Source organism: Rhinopithecus bieti, unplaced genomic scaffold (assembly GCF_001698545.2).
Source record: "Rhinopithecus bieti isolate Rb0 unplaced genomic scaffold, ASM169854v2 scaffold_6935, whole genome shotgun sequence".
Lineage (NCBI taxonomy): Eukaryota > Metazoa > Chordata > Mammalia > Primates > Cercopithecidae > Rhinopithecus > Rhinopithecus bieti.
This window is the reverse complement of record NW_016805255.1, coordinates 1,052,304-1,069,390: the sequence shown is the minus strand read 5'-3', so window position 1 is coordinate 1,069,390 and position 17,087 is coordinate 1,052,304. Positions and strand designations below refer to the sequence as shown.

At 45.1% G+C, this 17,087-nt stretch overlaps 1 protein-coding gene across 2 annotated transcripts in view; it reads right to left on the bottom strand.

The window, feature by feature from the left end:
- Positions 1–6,348: 6,348 nt before the first annotated feature.
- Positions 6,349–17,087, bottom strand: part of VWA3B (von Willebrand factor A domain containing 3B) — a 224,117-nt gene continuing 213,378 nt past the window's right edge. The window contains exons 26-28 of one of the 2 annotated variants that reach the window (XM_017871854.1): positions 16,562–16,662; positions 7,256–7,472; positions 6,349–7,090 (exon numbers count right to left, since the gene is read on the bottom strand). In XM_017871854.1, the coding sequence (XP_017727343.1) occupies positions 6,920–7,090; positions 7,256–7,472; positions 16,562–16,662 (489 nt within the window). In that variant the 3' untranslated portion in view covers positions 6,349–6,919. The remainder of the gene's footprint in view (positions 7,091–7,255; positions 7,473–16,561; positions 16,663–17,087) is intronic. The other variant, XM_017871853.1, reaches the window with a different exon arrangement.

The following is a 17,087-nucleotide window of genomic DNA, read 5'->3' as shown; positions in this document are numbered from 1 at the left end:
GTCTGTTTTCATTTTTTTTTTTTTTTTTTTTTAACATTTAGGACTTTTATCGATTTGGAGTTTATTCTTGTATGTGGTGTGAGCCATGGATCTAATTTTATTCTTTTCCAATGGCTATCCATTGTCCCAGCACTTATTAAAGTTTCAGTGATTTGAGATGCCACCTTTATAATATACAACATTTCCAAATATGGTCAGCCGTCTGTATCCTCAGGTTCTGCATCTGTGGATTCAACCAACTGTGGATTGAAAATTACAGTATTCATGGCATGTGGAACCCATAAAGATGGAGGGCTGACTTTTTGTATCCATGGGTTCCACAGGGCCAACTGCAGGACTTGAGCATCCTCAGATTTTTGGTATCCAAGGGGTTCCTGGACCCAATCCTCTGAATACAGAGGGACAGTTGCAGATAGATATACAGATGGATAGACAGATAGATGATAGATGGATGGATAGATAGAAAGATAATATATATTATGTCTTTCCTGGACACTATTTTATTCCATCAGTCCATTTGCCTTTCCTTGTGATAGCACACAAGGAAATTTTTTTAACTTTTAAGTTTAGGAGTACATGTGCAGGTTTGTTACATAGGTAAACGTGTGTCACGGGGGTTGGCTGTACAGATTATTTCATCATCCAGGTATTAAACTTAGTATCCATTAGTTTTTTTTTCTGCTTCTCTCCCTCCTCTCACCCTCCAACCCTCTGATAGGCCCCAGTGTGTGTTGTTCCCCCTGCCATATGTCCATGTGTCTTATCATTTAGCTCCCATTTATAAGTGAGAACATGCAGTGTTTGGTTTTCTGTTCCTTTGTTAGTTTGCTCAGGATGGCTTCCAGCTCCATCTATGTCCCTGCAAAAGACATGATCTCATTCTTTTTTATGGCTGCATAGTATTCCATTGGTGTATATGTACCACATTTTCTTTATCCAGTCTATCACTGATGGGTATTTGGGTTAATTCCACGTCTTTGCTGTTGTGAATAGTGCTGAAATAAACATACGCATACATATGTCTTTATAATAAAAAAATGTATATTTCTTTGAGTATAAAGCCAGTAATGGGATTGCTGGATTGAATGGTATTTCTGTCTTCAGGTCTTTGAGGAATTGCCACACTGTCTTCCACAATGGTTGAACAAATTTACACTCCCAACCAACAGTGTAAAAGCTTTCCTTTTTCTCCACAACCTCGCTAGCATTTGTTATTTTTTCACTTTTTAATAATAGCCATTCTGTTGTGAGATGGTATCTCATTGGTGCCACACTATTTTAAGCATAGAGATATCATAACGTTTTAATATGCTAATATAAGTTCCTCCTCAGAGTTTTATTTTTCCGTATTTTCTTAGCTACTCACATGTTTCTTTTTCCATATGAACTTTGTTGACAAAGAGTTAAACTCTGTAAAATATTTGTTGAAATTTATTCTGAGCCAAATATGAGTGACCACGGCCCATGACACAGCCATCAGGAGATCCTGAGAATTTGTGCCCAAAGTGGTTGGGGTTCAGCTTGGTTTTATCCATTTTAGGGGAGACAAGAGACATCAATTTAATACCTTTAAGATATACAATGGTTCAGTCTGGAAAGGTTGGACAATTCAAAGTGGGAAGTTTCCAGGTTATAGGCAGATTTTAAAATTTTCTGATTGGCAATTGGTTGAAAGAGTTATTATCAAGGGAATGGAATGTGTGGGTTAAAATAAGAGGTTGTTGAGACCAAAGTTTTATCAAGCTGATGAAGCCTCCAGGTACCAGGTTTCAGAGAGAATAGATTGTAAATGTTTCTTATCAAGCTTAAGGTCTGTGTTGATGTTAATGCTGGAGGGTATAATGAGGCATGTTCAACCCCCACTTCCCCTCAGGGTCTGAACCAGTCTTTCAGGTTAAACTTTAGAGTGCCCTGGCCTAAGAGGAAGGCCGTTCAGATGGTTGGGAGGCTTATAATTTTATTTTTGGTTTACCACTTTACTATAAACTTTTCAAGCCTCATAAAATGTTTTCTGTTGTTTTTACTTGGATTGTGTTATAGTAATACATGAACTCAGGGAGAACTATCATCTTCATGATGTTCAGTCATCCTATCTAAAACAAGGGATGTTCCAGTCTACTTTTGTATCTTTCAAGAGTGTTTCAAAGTTTTTCATGCATTGGTTTTGCACATTTCTTGTTAAGTTTATTCTAGGTACAGTCCATGCTCATTATTTACAGATTCCATACTTGTGAATTCACCTGCCTGCTTGTATTAGTCCATTCTTACATTGCTATAAAGAAATATTGGAGACTGGGTAATTTATAAAGAAAAGAGGTTTAATTGGATCATGGTTCTGCAGGCTGTACAGGAAGCATGGCAGCATCTGCTTTTGGGGAGGACTCAGGAAGCTTCCACTTATGGCAGAAGGTGAAGAAGGAGCCAGTACTTACGATGCCAGAGCAGGAGAAAGAGAGCGGAGGGGAGGTGCTACACACTTTTAGACAACCACATCTCATGAGAACTCAGTCACTATACAGTACTCAGGAGGGATGGTGCTAAACCATTCATGAGAACTCCATCCCCATGATTTAATCACCCTCCCACCAGGCCCTCCTTAAACACTGGAGATTACAATTTTTTTTTTCTTTTTGAGACAGAGTCTTGCTCCATTGCCCATGCTGGAGTACAGTGACATGATCTCGGCTCACAGCAACCTCTGCCTAACAGGTTCAAGCGATTCTCCCACTTCAGCACCCTCAAGCAGCTGGGACTACAGGCATGTGCCAACATACTCAGCTAATTTTTTGTAGAGACAGAGTTTCGCCATGTTGCCCAGGCTGGCGTTGAACTCCTGAGTTCAAACGATCCACCAATCTTGGCCTCCCAAAGTGCTGGAATTACAGGCATGAGCCCCCATGCCCAGCGAGGGATTATAATTTGACATGTGATTTGGGCCAGGACATGAATCCAAACCATATCACTGCTAAAACTTAGTTGTAACCCCAAAACCAATACTCAAAGCATGTTTGCAGACAGGTGCATGCTAACAGAAGTGAAAAAATCTGAGTCACCTACTGCCTTCTTGTTTTAGCTCTCCTACTGTAAACACGCTTATAGGGTTGGGCATGAGTATGTTAATGAGTCAGCAACATATATTAAGATATCTTTGAACAGAAACACACATAAAACAAAGTTATGTATTGATTAGTTGATGAAAATATGGTGACCAGAGGCCTGCAGGAACCTAATCTTGTATGTCCCCTAGGAGCAATGATTCAGTATTCAGTGTTAGACGCAACTTTACAGAATGTAACTACATGAATAGTGAGAATCAACTGCATTTTATTTTCTTTGTTGCTATTGTAAATGAGGTTTTTCACTATCAACATATCTTCCAATCGATCATGCTTTCTGTATATTGATTTCTATGTATTAAATTTATATCCTTCATCTCACTGAATTCTTTTGTTTGGATTAGTGTTATTGATTCAGGTTTTTCAGGTGTTGTCTTTTCTCATGTGCAAACATCATTTTCCTTCTTCTTTTCCAATTATTATTCCTCTAATTGATTTCTCTTGACTACTTTTGTTGGCTACAACCCACCCACCTTTTATAAGGACAGTTTTTCCTCTATGCGGAACTGCTCTGAGTTGGTAATAGACTGTGTCATTGAGCTGTAGACTCCTAGAGTTGGAAAGCAGCTGAGAAGTATGTAGATGACTTTCACTTGATGCATGGAATCTTTTTTACATCACTTAATTGGTGATCCAGTCTCTTTTTGAATATCTGTTCCCTTTTTTCTGAAGAACATCTTTCTGTTTCAAGGATTCACCTCCTACCCATTCTACGTAGCTTATATATGGTTTTCAATCACTCCATTCCTATAGCAATCACCCACGGCCCCTGGCTTGTGATCCAGGCCTATTATATAGGGTGGCCATAAAATCTAGATACATAGGCATTATTATTGTCATCATTATTATTGTGTGTGTCTGTGAGTGTGTTTAACAGATTGAACCCCCTTTATTACTTCTGGTATATGCTAAAAGTACAGATTTATTCAGCAAAAAAAATCAAATGCACAAATCATCTGAGGCAATGAAAGCATCCAGGTGCATGTTCAGGGATTTATGAAAATGCATTAATGTACTGTTGCCATTATTCTATAAAGCCAATTATCTTTAAAGGAGATTTAAACAATAAGAAAAAAAGCCTTTCATATATATACCGTCAGTTGCTATTTCTGGTACTCTTCATTGTCTGTGTCATTCAGAGCTGATTCCAATTAGCTTTTCTCTCTCTCTCTTTTTTTTTTTTGAGACGGACTCTTGCTCCGGAGTCACCTCCTGGGTTTAAGCATTTCTTCCGCCTCAGCCTCCCCTCCTGAGTAGCTGGGATTATAGGTGCAAGCCACCACACCCAGCTAATTTTTTTATTTTCAGTAGAGACAGGGTTCCACCATGTTGGCCAGGCTGGTCTCGAACTCCTGAGCTCAGGTGATCCGCCCACCTCGGCCTCCCAAGTGCTGGGATAACAGGCACGAGCCACCACGTTTGGCTGGCTTTTCTCTTTATTATGGGTTATTTTCCTGCTGTTTTTCACGCCTGTCTTTAGGCCAGTCTTTGATTGGATGTCAGACATTGTAAATTTTACCTTGTTGGATGGTGAATATTTTTGCATCCATATAAGTATCCTTGATCTTTGTTCTGGGACACAGGTATTTGGAAACAGGTTTGATCCTTCCCAGGCTTGCTTTTCAGCTTTGTTAGGTTGGGACCATGGAAGCATTTAGTCAAATGCCAGTTTTGCTCCACTATTGAGACAAATTCCTGAATACTTTATCTGATGCCCCATGAATAATATTTTCCACTTTGGCTGAAGGAAACAGGAAATATTCCCAGCCCTGTGTAAACTGTAGAAATTATCCCTTGTAATCATTTTGAGTGGTCCTTTCTCTGGTCTTCAGTAATTTCCTCACAGCCATGCACTTATTAGCTGAAGACTCAACAGGGCCACTCCACAGGTCTCCAGAGAGCTTTCTCTCCACAGCTCTCTGCTCACCAGCCCTGACCCTGGTAAACTCCAGCTGCCTTGGTCTCCTCAGAATTCCATGTCCATCTCCTCATCTCCCAGAGGCTGCCAGGCTGTGTCTGGGTTCCCTCTCCCTATGCTGCAACCTGGAAATGTCTCCAGGAAGCAACTGGGACATGCACAGGGCTCATCACATTTGTCTCTCTAAGAGTACTGTCCTTATCACCTGACGGCCAACGTTTTAGAAACCGTTACATACATTTTAGCAGGTGGGTTAGTTGTTTTGGTGGGAGTGTAAATCTAGTTTCTGCCATTCTGTATTGGTTGGAGGTGGAAGTTCACTGTTATAATTGCAACTTCCTCCATTACACTGAAGTGGGCACTATCATTGAACACATCAAGTGATGGCCTCGTGCACTGCAATGTAACAACAATGCAACTAGTATTGTATATATTTGCCCTATAGTCATTTGTCTCTGCTCATACCCCACCACCAGACACCAGTGATTGCTCCAATAAAAGTGGAGATGAAGAGAGTGAGACGGGTACAGAGGGAAGATAACCACCTTCCAAGTGTCTGCTGGAATCTCTCTGGAGCCTGGCAGGCTGTCAGCACTCAATTGCATGTTGAATAATTGAATGAATGTACGCAGGCTCACGTGCATGCTCGCATGAATAAATGAACCAATGCCTATGACTGGGTGGGTTTCTAAACTGCTCCACTAGTTCTCCAGACCAGACACCTTGCTTCCTTCAGACCTCGCTTCTTTCAGACCCTCATACCCTTCCTTCCTTCCAGGACACAACTCTCATTAGCGGAGACTGCTCCAGAGCCTTCCTGCTGGGAGGCAACGTCTGAGTTCTAGGAGGCATGCTGCCTCCCACAAGCACTGTTCCTTGCCTTGTTTCAAACAGTTCCCTCACTCTTCAATTCCTTCCTCACTGCATTATTGTTTTTAGCCTGATGCTGAGCGAATGTCCTTTATTTTATTTTCATATTTTTAGAAGTGGATTAGTCCTTTAATTTCTTCACCATAACCCTGGCTACTCCTAGTTTTCAGGAATGTGAATGCCACTTTTAATAGGATTGTAAATTTTTAGAGTATCAGAACTCTGCCCTATCTGTTCTATTTGCAAAAAGCATCCAATATTTTCCCTAATGATGACCTGTGCTGCTTTCATCTAGCCTCAGGGATCTTACTGACTAGATAAAGGAAATTTAATGGAGCAATTTCATTTTTGAGGTTAGTAAACATAACTGAATACTTTCATATGTCATTGCTAAAATGTGTTCAGAGAAAAATGGTAACAAATAAACAATCCAACAATCCAATAGTTTTGAAATGTTTCCAGTGTAAGAGTTTTTATTCTGGTTTCGTGCCCAATTAGAATTACCTACAACAGACTACAGACAAAAATAATTAGGAAAGGCTCAATGAAAATGTCAGGAAACAATACAGTAGGGGATGTTCAGTCTTGCAGATCTCAGACAAGTTACTGGGTCTGAATTTCAGTCCCAACACTGGGTGACAAAATCTCTAATTTAGATGTGATAATTAATTTAAAACAAGATTGCCGGCTTGGATCCTGACTACGCTGACTTGTAAACAATTTGAAAGTCCTGTGACAGTCATCTCACAGGTTAAAACTTCTGGGGGTGGGGCGTCTACCAGAAGATGGAATACAATTTTGTGAGTACCGGCGGAAAACAGGATAAAGAACAGTCAGAAGAAGCCAGAACCAGTGTCGTCAAGCGGGCAGGGGAGGCGGCAGGGACAGAGGGGAGAGGAGCGTTTGCCACAGACAGGGCAGGCGCGGGTGGCGCAGAGGGCGGCCTTACCTCAGCGGAGGGGCCGGCTCCAGCGTCAGGGCTGAGGTCTGAGCAGCCTGGAAGAGCGCTGGTCTCTTAAACATGGCTGCCACCAGACGGCCTCAAGATGTCTCCGAGGCGCTCCTCAGCCCTTTGCTGCTGTGGGTGGCTCCGAGAGTACAGGGCGGGGCTGCTCCAGGTGAAGGTGTGGCCATGATGGCTGCTGGGTCCTAGCCGCCTGGCCGCGGGGAGGCGGAGCTGGGCTGTCTGGGGAAGCGGAGATCACCATTACTTAAGGATGTAGGGTCTTTGCTGCACTGGAGCCTACACAGGCCCAGAATCTGGAGAATGACGTTAGGTGTGCCATTCTTGAAAGGGATTTCAGGGCGTTCCTGAGATAAGCGATGTTGTGTTCCCCCCCATCACCCAAACCTTGGGCTCGGGGTGTGTCCCAGGGCGGGACCCGTGGGAGCTGGTGCCGTGGGAGGAGCCGTCCGAGTCCGAGGGCGCCGCCTGCTGGAGAGGAGGCTGCTTAGCGGGACTCTTTTTCCTCCTGGGCTTCTCTGGTCTTGGCTCTCTGGAATCCTGCATGTCCGCTTCTTTTAGTGGCCAGAAAAGGACAGCAGAGTTCCTCGTCTCCACATCCTCTCTAGAGACAGAGAGAGATCGGGGTTACCCTGTCTTGATGGCTGCGGGATCGACAGAGATGTCCAAGCCAACCCCATGGCTGCTTCTCAGCTCCTTTGCCCACATCCCTCTTCCCATGAAAAGGAGTCTCTGGAGCATTGTGCACCCAATGCTTTAGGCTGGGCTTAGTGCCACTCAGTTCATTTCCACGAGCCTTTGGTGTCTGGGAGCCTCCCACGGCATGGAGAACTTGAATATACAGACTTGTCCTGACCAAGCCAGTGAAGGAACAACTCCAGCCCAGAAGCCCCTGGAAACGCCTCAGCATAGACCTGTGTCCGCCCCAGGGAGATGAGCTTGGCCCCATCACAGCCCAGTTGATCCCCGAACTGAAGCTTGTACATCAGAGATATTCTTTCACACCCTGAGTTTCTCTAATGACTCCACAGTATACTATCGGGAACATTTTCCCAAATGTCCAAAATGGTATGATTCGTAATGACAATGAACTTCGGAATGACTATGAAGTCACTGAGCTAGATTACTATTTAGAAAATGCGCTGACAAAGCTTATTTACCCAGAAGTGCTGTCCTTCAAAGGTAGCACCTTGGGAACACCATGACCTCATTCCAGCTATGCCTCCATGGCTTACGGTTTTGGGAGCTCACCTTTTTTCAGGGCCTTCAGGGTAAGTTAAGGACACCCACCGCCTAGTGTTAAACCTTATTTTGTTCCCGTAATCAGTATCAGCTATCTTGATCGCCCTGCCTTCAATCTGAATAATTTTTTGTTTTGTTTTTACTCCACATAACTTCTGACTATTACTGCTTCAGATCCTTCTGGAAAATGTCAGGGAAAAAACAAAACAAAACAAAACAATAAAGTGGAAAGAGTTTTTGTTATTTCCAAATAGAAAACGCCATCATTCAAATCCCTTGTGAAAGAATCAAGACTCATTACACATGATAATTTTCAAAGACTGGCTCAAAGACTCAGGAGAGAATTCCCAAGAGAGATGAAAACATTGCCCTGGGCAATAGCAGTGACATTGAGAAAAGCCTTTCTGAGAAGGCCACAGACAAAAATCATCTTTAAATCTGAGGCCAGCGCTTGTGTGGATGTATAGGTTCTGTGATAGCAGGTTCTGAGAGACTTCTGGGAATCATGTTTCAAGGTTGCATTTACCGCCCCTGCTCTGTGAAGTCTAAACTCTTATCCATTACATTACCCTCAGCTATCCCTCAAATTGCTACCTCTCTCCAGAGCAGAATAAGTTGATATATTCTGTTTCTTTTTCACGTTTTTTCTCTATTTGCCATGAATTAGTATCCATGATTACAGTTCAGTCCCTAACCTATAATCTCTCAGAAAGAGGAGTGACAAGAAGGGGCTGTGAGAAGTAGAGAGATTTTCAGGCACTAAAGGCATGGAAAGAACAAGGTAAGGAGACGCCTACCCACTCGCCTGGAGGACTCTGGGAAGAAGAACAAGAGAGACCCAGGAGCAGCGTGTGGACAGCCCTCACCTAGGGGACTGGTCACCCAACTCACCGACCACCTGAATAATGGAATTCTAGTGAGGCAAAAATGAAACAAGAGGTGTCACTGTCATGGAAAGGTGCAAATGACATATTGTTAAGTGGAAAACACGTCACACAACAGAATGCATATTACATCTTCATTTTTGTTATGAAAATTGTGAATCCGTAAGGATGACCAGAGCCCTTGCATTAAACTGTTCACAGTCACCCTTGGAAAATGAATTCCAGTAGAGCTGTCACTTTCTTGACCTTAAAAAAAGTTTGCAATTGTCATACATGATAAGGAGAAAAAAATACAGCTTTTGATAAAAGCTGATATGAGCTTATGGTGAAATAAGAATCACCACAGTGGGGAAGACACTGTAGAAGGACCTACAACAAGGGAAAAATGGTGGTTACTTTCGAAATGTGGGACTATGGGTGGTTTTTGTATTATTTCTGCTTGTTTTTAATTTAGAAATGTTATTAACTCTGCATTACTTTTGGAATAAGAATAAAGCAGCACAAGTCATCACGATTAGTACAAAAAGCAGGCAGGAGTTTTGATAAAAGTCTTAAAGCAAATACCGCTTGGCTTCTGTATTTCACACTCCAGGACGGCTGTGGTCAGCCAAGTTCAAGATCTTTCACAAGGAAGTGTCTCCTTATGGGAGGGGTGGGAGCAGGAGGCAGGGTGGGTGTGAATCTGATGTGAAGGCCTCAACCCCACCCCCGTGCCCACACACCTCCCTCTCCTACCTGACCCAAGCCCACTCAGTGGAAGGGGGAGGGCCGCCAGGGTCCTGAACTCCAGCCAGCGGCGTTCTCCACCAGCACTCCTAGAAAAGACCCACTGAGTGGCTTTCTTTTCCCCAATCTCATGCCCAAACAGAGTTCAATTAAGTGCTCTATTAATTATGTTAGGGCTCCATTAATTATGTTAGGCTACAGATCTGGTTGAATAACATGATCAACCTACAATAAATATGTACACCTGTTCAGAGCCGGGCAGCCAGGCGCTGTGCTGGTTCCACTTCCGGGAAGAAAGTGCTGAGTGTCCACTCCATGCCCTCCCGGGGTCCGAACCCACCCCCTTCGCTGGATGAAGCATCGGCAGCTTGTCAGTAATCCTGCTGGATCCCTGAGGTCTCGTTTGTATTCTGCCCTCAGTGTCTCTCTCTCAGCAAGGCTGTCTTAGAACATAAAGAACAAGAGGACCCATGGAGCAGGCACCAGCAGATGTTTGATGAAGACTCGGTGGGGGGCTTTCGACAGCTGAAGGGGCGGAGAATGAAGAGACGGATAAGCAAAGGCTGTTGCTATCTGAATTGCTACCGCTGGCCCTGAAGGCTGGCAAATCTCTGTGTCTCCTTGTGTCCCCTTTTCCCATGTCCTAGGGCACCACCACGTGCTTCCTGAATGTAAGCAGTGGCATGTGTCCTTCTGAATTACATAGGACACTCACAGACAGGGTTTGTTGCTGAACTGCACGTTTTTCAGGGCTTTGTTCCAGCGTAAGAAATGGGGCTTCCACTCCAACCGGAGGGGACGGAGGGAGCTAATGACATACAGAGGCTTAATGATTTCAAATGCACAGATGCCTCTTAGAAGAAAATCGTCAGGAGTGACCAGGCAAGATTAAGGGCAGTGATTCATCTAATGTAATGTCAGAGGCAGTGCTGAATCTTGACGTTTCAATCAATGACTTAATTTCACTGACGTCAGGAGACAATGTGAGTCCACAACACTACACGCGGTCCAGGGAGGAGCGTTAAACACTGCGGACGGTACCGTTTCCAATGGGACATACCCCCAAATCCAATGGCTTCACAGAAAGTTACTCAACCCCTCAAAAGAGAGATAATGAGAGGCTAATATTTTGTGTAACAGGGACTGGGGGGAACAGGGGTTGACCAGAGATCCAGACAAACCCCACCTGGCCCTGGGAGGGTCTCTCCTCCTGCCAACTCATACACAGCCACGTCCCCAAGACCACACAATGACCCTCAAGCAGCAAGAGAAGAACATGCCTCGCCTCCAAGGGCCCCAGAACCCAACAGCTTCCTCCAGATGCCTGATGGTTTCTCTGGAGCGCAGAGGAAATGCTGAGTCCTATTTTTGCTATTTTGCTTTCCTGATATCACATTTGGAATGTTATTATTTTTTAAAAAATAAATCATACTCTCTCTAAAGAGACTTTTTTTTTTTTTTTACAGTCTTGCTCTGTCGCCCAGGCTGGAGTGCACTGGTGTGATCTCGGTTCACCACAAGCTCCAGCTCCTGGATTCAAGTGATTCTCCTCTCAGCCTCCTGAGTAGCTGGGATTAAGGATGCCCACCACCACGCCTGGCTAATTTTTGTATTTTTAGTAGAGGTGGGGTTTCACCACGTTGGCCAGGCTGGTCTCGAACTCCTGATCTCAAATGATCTGCCCACTTTGGCCTCCCGAAGTGCTGGGGTTACAGGCGTGAGCCACCGCACCCAGACAAGAGTCTTCTTAAGGAGGAGTCTTGAAGGTAAATTGCCCAAGCCGTGCTCTGTTAAGGGTGAGGGGAGGAAGGATTCCAGCTCATCTGGGAGAGAGTTCTAGCTAGTTACGTGGCGCCAGGTGTGTGTGCTCAGTTCAGGCGGCCTGAAACCCCAGCCTGTGGGTGGGGTTCTCCAGTGGAGAACACCAGCAGCTGGAGCATCAGACCCACCAGGTACCTCCCCCTGCCCCGGCCAGAGGCCACAGCCCTCTGATGGGAACGGACAACAGAGGAGGCAGCCAGGGAAGGACTTGGTCTGTGAGTCCCCTGCCCTGGCAAGGCGAGAGGACGCCAGATGGAGGAAAATCCCCCTGTTCTGCCTGCTTCTTGTAGTTATTGAGAAGGACCACATGGGAGAAACTACACGTGTGTTCTCAAATGGAGGAAGTTAAAGACAGGATAAGGACTATTCTGCCTCAGAAAAGACATCTCTGATGCCATGGAACGTAGCAGAAAGCTCAGGGAAGCTCCTGAAGGGAAGGGAAGGGAAGGCAAGGGAACGGAAGGGAAGAGCAGTCATTTCCCTCCGTCGGACACATTGTCTTGAAAGACACGCCTCTCAGCTGTGTGTCAGAGAATGCTGTCGTCATGCTGCAAAGGAAAGAGAAAATCTGCACCCGCCTTGCTGGTTTCACATTGCAAATATGGCAATGCCAGCACCCCCTCCTTGAGGAATGAGTAGTCTGGAATTGAGCAATACTGATAACATATTTTATAAGCCAACCTTGTTTTTTTAGAAAAAGTCTTTAAGAATCATTTAGGTGTCAGATTTTAAGTTGAAAATGAAAATGTGCATCAGCTTTTGCCGTGTTCAATAGTTTTGAGCCCTTCGGCCTCCAAATGCCTTTCTGCCTGCCTTTCACTGTGCACCGTCCTCACTCAGAAGCCAGAAGAGAGACCTGCAGGAAAGGCCCCCGGAAGGAAGGAAAGGAGGATGGGGGGAAGATGGAGGCTGTTTGGGCCCAGGCATCCCCTTGTCTTACCCTGCAAGCAGATAGCTATAGTAAATTCAGTATTTAAAAATTAAATTTAGTCAAATAATGTTCTGTTGGAGATGTAACCTACACTACATGTCTTTACTAGCCTGTGAAGACAGCATCAGGATTTTTTTAGATGGCCTCATTTGGAATGTAAAAAGTAAAGTAGAGGTTCCTCTTCAAAGACTTTCCTCCCTATCTAATTAGGAATAAATAGTAACTTCTTTTAGAAGCAAAATGTATTCAAAGACCTGTGCTAACATTCTTAAACATCTGCTAGCCGTAATAAAGAAATCAATGTACTTTATGTTCTTAGCTCCCACTATTTAGCCTAAATACTTGCCCTGGCATATATATATATATATAAATATACTGGTCCACGTCAGCATTAGGTCATAGCCTGTTCCTCTTCCTTATCTGAAGGTGTTTTTACCTTTCTCAGCATTCCACAAGTTACTTCCTCCTTCCTTTGTTCTCCTCTGCCTTTGACTCTTTTAAAAGTTCTAAGCTGTTAGCCAGTCAGGACAAATACAGAACGTGAGGTCCCGTTCCAGCCAGTGGAAACCGGACATAGCAGTAGGGTGGACGCATCAGGTTATAAATGACCCTGTCTCCTTTGTTCGGTGTACTCTCATGGCCAAACTGCTGGCAAGTGTACCCTTTCTGCAGGAAATAAAAATGGCCTTGCTGAGGAAATTAAATTATGTTCAAGTGCTATTTCTTTACAGCACCAGGAACGAGCATTTCTAACAGGAATAGTGGTGTGAACGCTCCCTAAGGAACACATTTGTAAAGTAAGTGAGAAAGAGCTCCTGAGGAAAAGACCTACCAGAAGGAAATTCCAGCACATATACAAAATCAGACCTACACCTTTATGTTTGTACTCGCTTCTGCTAGCCCTGATGACAGAAACAGAGACAGGTTAAGCTCTGAACTTAGTAGGTTGAATGTGAACTCTGCTTATGAGAATTAAACTAGTCTCTTGCTCCCACAGAGGCAGCCAAAACAAAAAAGAGTGGAAATTACAATGGGGGATGAGGGAGTCAATGAAGACTTCCACGGTGTGAAGCCCAGAAGCAAAAGTAGATAATTCACAGTGAAGAGCTTTAAGTAAGGCCTGGGGAAGATAGAAAACAAAGGCTTTTCTCAACATACAAAGATTTGCATTTTCATTCTAAAATAATGGTTGATAACATTGAGTTTGGTGAAAATGGGTAATACTTAGATACATCAGCTCATATTCCTTCACAAGGAGCTGTGATTTGGACATCATAGGAGCCAGAAGCAAGACCCACAGGGACCACTGTTGGGGTAGAAGTTTGAGATGAACAGAAAACGTCCTGCTGTTTTAAATGAAGTATCAACCCATCTAGACAAAGAATGGAGAATTGCGGCATATGTTTTTGATAATCATAGCTAAGGAAAGGTTCTCTGTGGAGCCGCACAGCCCTTGAGGAGCACTGCTGGGCATCTGCTAGCATGTGTCTGTATATATTGATTTGTTCCTCAAATAGTCTTTGGGGGCATTCTGTGAGCTGGTCTCTGGCAACAGGGATTCAGAGGCAGACAGAGCCTGTCCCCTACCTTCAAGGACTTGTGCCTACAGAGTCCAATGAAAGGAAATTTTCTTTAACGGAAACCTCTACGGACTGCAGTGGGACCACCTCACTACCTGGGGGTGCTGGGGTGCTGGGACATTGCATGGTGGTGCTGATGTTTGAGCTCAGTCTTGGAGTTCCTCAGGTGGCCGAGGGCAAGGAATCGCTTTCCAGGGAGAATACTTAATCTGGTGAAGTCACAGAGACCTGAGAAAGCATGGTGTGGGCAAAACCTACATGTAGCTTAATGTGGTTAGTATGTAGAAGGCATTGGCGGGTTAGCTGGGAGTGGCTAGGAAAAAATGAGGTAAGGTAGGCAGCTCTGGGCCAGACCAACAAGAAGCTAAGCTGGGATAAGGAGGGGTGATGGGGATGGGGCTCTGAAGGATTTTTAAGTGGGGAAGGGACATAGGCAGATTTGCATGTGAGGAAGTTGATTCTGCTCAGCCCTTATGGTGAGTGACTGGGACTGTGGCAGGAGAAGGCCGGAGGACATGAGCACTCCTGGCCAGTTAGGATCCCTGTAACCTGGAGACCAAGGGGTTGTGGTAGGTGAGGGACAAACAGCAGCCAAAGATGACCACCAGATTTCTGGCTGGACAGCTCCGTGACTTGTGGGTGAAAGGGTGAACTGAGATGGGGAAGCCCGAGATGGGAGCAGGTTTGTGGGGAACTGTGATTTCAGTTTCAAATGTGCTGAATTTTTGAGATTCTATACACTCAGGTGGAAATATCCAGTGGGTGGTTGGAAATAATGCAGTTCCCACAATGTGCCGAACACCTGCCAGACAATGACCATCCCCAAATCTTCACACCATCGTAATCCTGCAGACGAGCTCACAGTCAACGAGCAACCACAAAACTAATGAGGGCAGGGCTGGGAAAGAAACCCAATCTTGGTTCCAATGCGCTTCCCCCTATAGTTGCCCACCATGGCTGCACCTTGCAACCAGCTGGGGGCTTTCAGAAAAACCCACCTCCAGGCCCACTCTCAGAGTCTGACTGTGATGCACAAGCACAGGAGAGCAGGCTGGGTTGGAGAAGGAGACATGGGGTCCTTAGCGCAAAGGGAGTCATGAAGGCAGTGGTGGCAGTGAAGTCAGAAAACCCAGAGAGGTGGAGCAGCAACAAGCCTCAAGAGGAGGGGCTAGGGCAGAAGGAGGGGCTGGTGGTGTCCAAAGCGACTGGAGGAGCAGACTCAGTCAGTGAGGGCGGAGCTCACTGGTTCAGGCTCATGAGAGGTCCCGTGTGGCCTCTGTGGAAGGAGTTTCTTGGAGGGTAAGGGTGGACGCCAATACCCAAGGCTCAGGAGTGAAGAGGAGGCAGGGGAGTGGGGACGTTGAGTCTATCCAATGGTGCATGGAGACTGGCAGTGAAGGGCAGGGAGCGTGCTGGATCATACTGCGGAACCAAGGGAGTGGTAGTTATTCAGGAGTGTGTGTGTTTGTGGGTGCTGCGTGTGTGTGAACAGGAGGTCAACTTGTGTACTTGCTGAGGTGAAGGGCTCAGTGAAGAGGAGCTAAGGAGAGAGGTGAGAAGAATCCAGGGACCACTGATGGATCCAGGACCCGAGGCAGCAGAGGATGGGCCTCTGGAGCCTAGTGGACAGATGGGCCTGGGGTGAAAGGAAGGACACTGATTCTTTGACATCAAGGGCAAAGGCAGAGACTTCCATAAGCCCAGAGGTGGGAGATCAGATGTGGAGGGAGAGGATGTCTGATGGTTCTGTGATGAAGTAGAAGGTAAGGCCATCGGGAGAATGAAGGTTAGCACCCGAAGACAACCTGCAAGCTCTAAGAGAAACCGGAAGATGTTTCCTGGGTCCTTTTCCCCAACACTAGCTCAACATCCATCTTCACCTCTTTTTGTATGGCCTTGACTCCAAGGTCATGGCTCCATGACCCCAATTTTGATGCCCCTCATTGGCCCCATGGACTTGAGTTTGTGTTTGCTCTGCAGGCCTCCCCCTTTCCTTTTGCCTTGGCTACCTTTAGTCTACCTTTACAGCTCTTAGCAATCCTGCTGCCTCAGCTGAAAATGTGTTGACTCCACTGCAGCCCCTGGAAGCCACGCCCCCCAACACCCTGAACTGGCTACAGGCAAGCCAGGGTCAGCCCCTTGCTCCCACCTCCCAGCAAGGGGAGAGGTAGGTAGGTGACTGGACCCAAATGCAACTTAATTAGAAGGCCTTGAATCTTTACAAACAAAAGGGGAACAATTCTTTCATATTCATGACATATTCATGAATGCTTTTCTGAAGGGTCAAATCATGTTGAATTTGAGATGAGAACCAGATGGATGAATACACAGTGGGTGAAAGGTGTGACGTTGAAGGGATAATAATCACAGAGCTACATTTTAAGTAGGACATTCTCCATCTCTGCTTTTCTTCCCTAGTATTTAGAGGTCATGGATCTCTTCTCAAAAACAGATTAAAGGTGCAAGGATATAAATTAATATTCAAGAGATAAAAGTTGAGTACACTTACACTTCTGTATCCTCAGGAACTGGGGGTGACTTTATGTGAGAGCAAGAGACTGCATACTTATTTTGGCTGATCTTAATAAGTGCACTCCGAGGGCAAAATTCCTGTAATAGCACCAACACAGTTCACTCAATTTAAATCAGAAATGTCCACCATTCAGATATAATTTTATTCTAGCTCAACCCATTATAATAGCTTCTAGTCATTATCCTATTCAGGGTGACACTTAAAAGAACAGTTTAAATTCAGAGCCTCACTTGATAATTATTTGCTGAATAAAAGTCATCAGAGTCCTCTGTGTCATTTCTCCATATTCTGGATCAATTGCCAAGTGTACCCACGTAAGACACACACACGCACGCACACGTGCACGCACATACACCTTCATATAACCACCTTCCTTTCTATCTTTATTTCAGCCTTTGGCCACCACTTTTGTTGACTGCCCCACCTTCAGCCTCTTCGGGTCTCCCCAAGTCCCTATCAGAACTGTCTCCAGTATCCTTCCCCACCCCTGACCCCCCCCCCC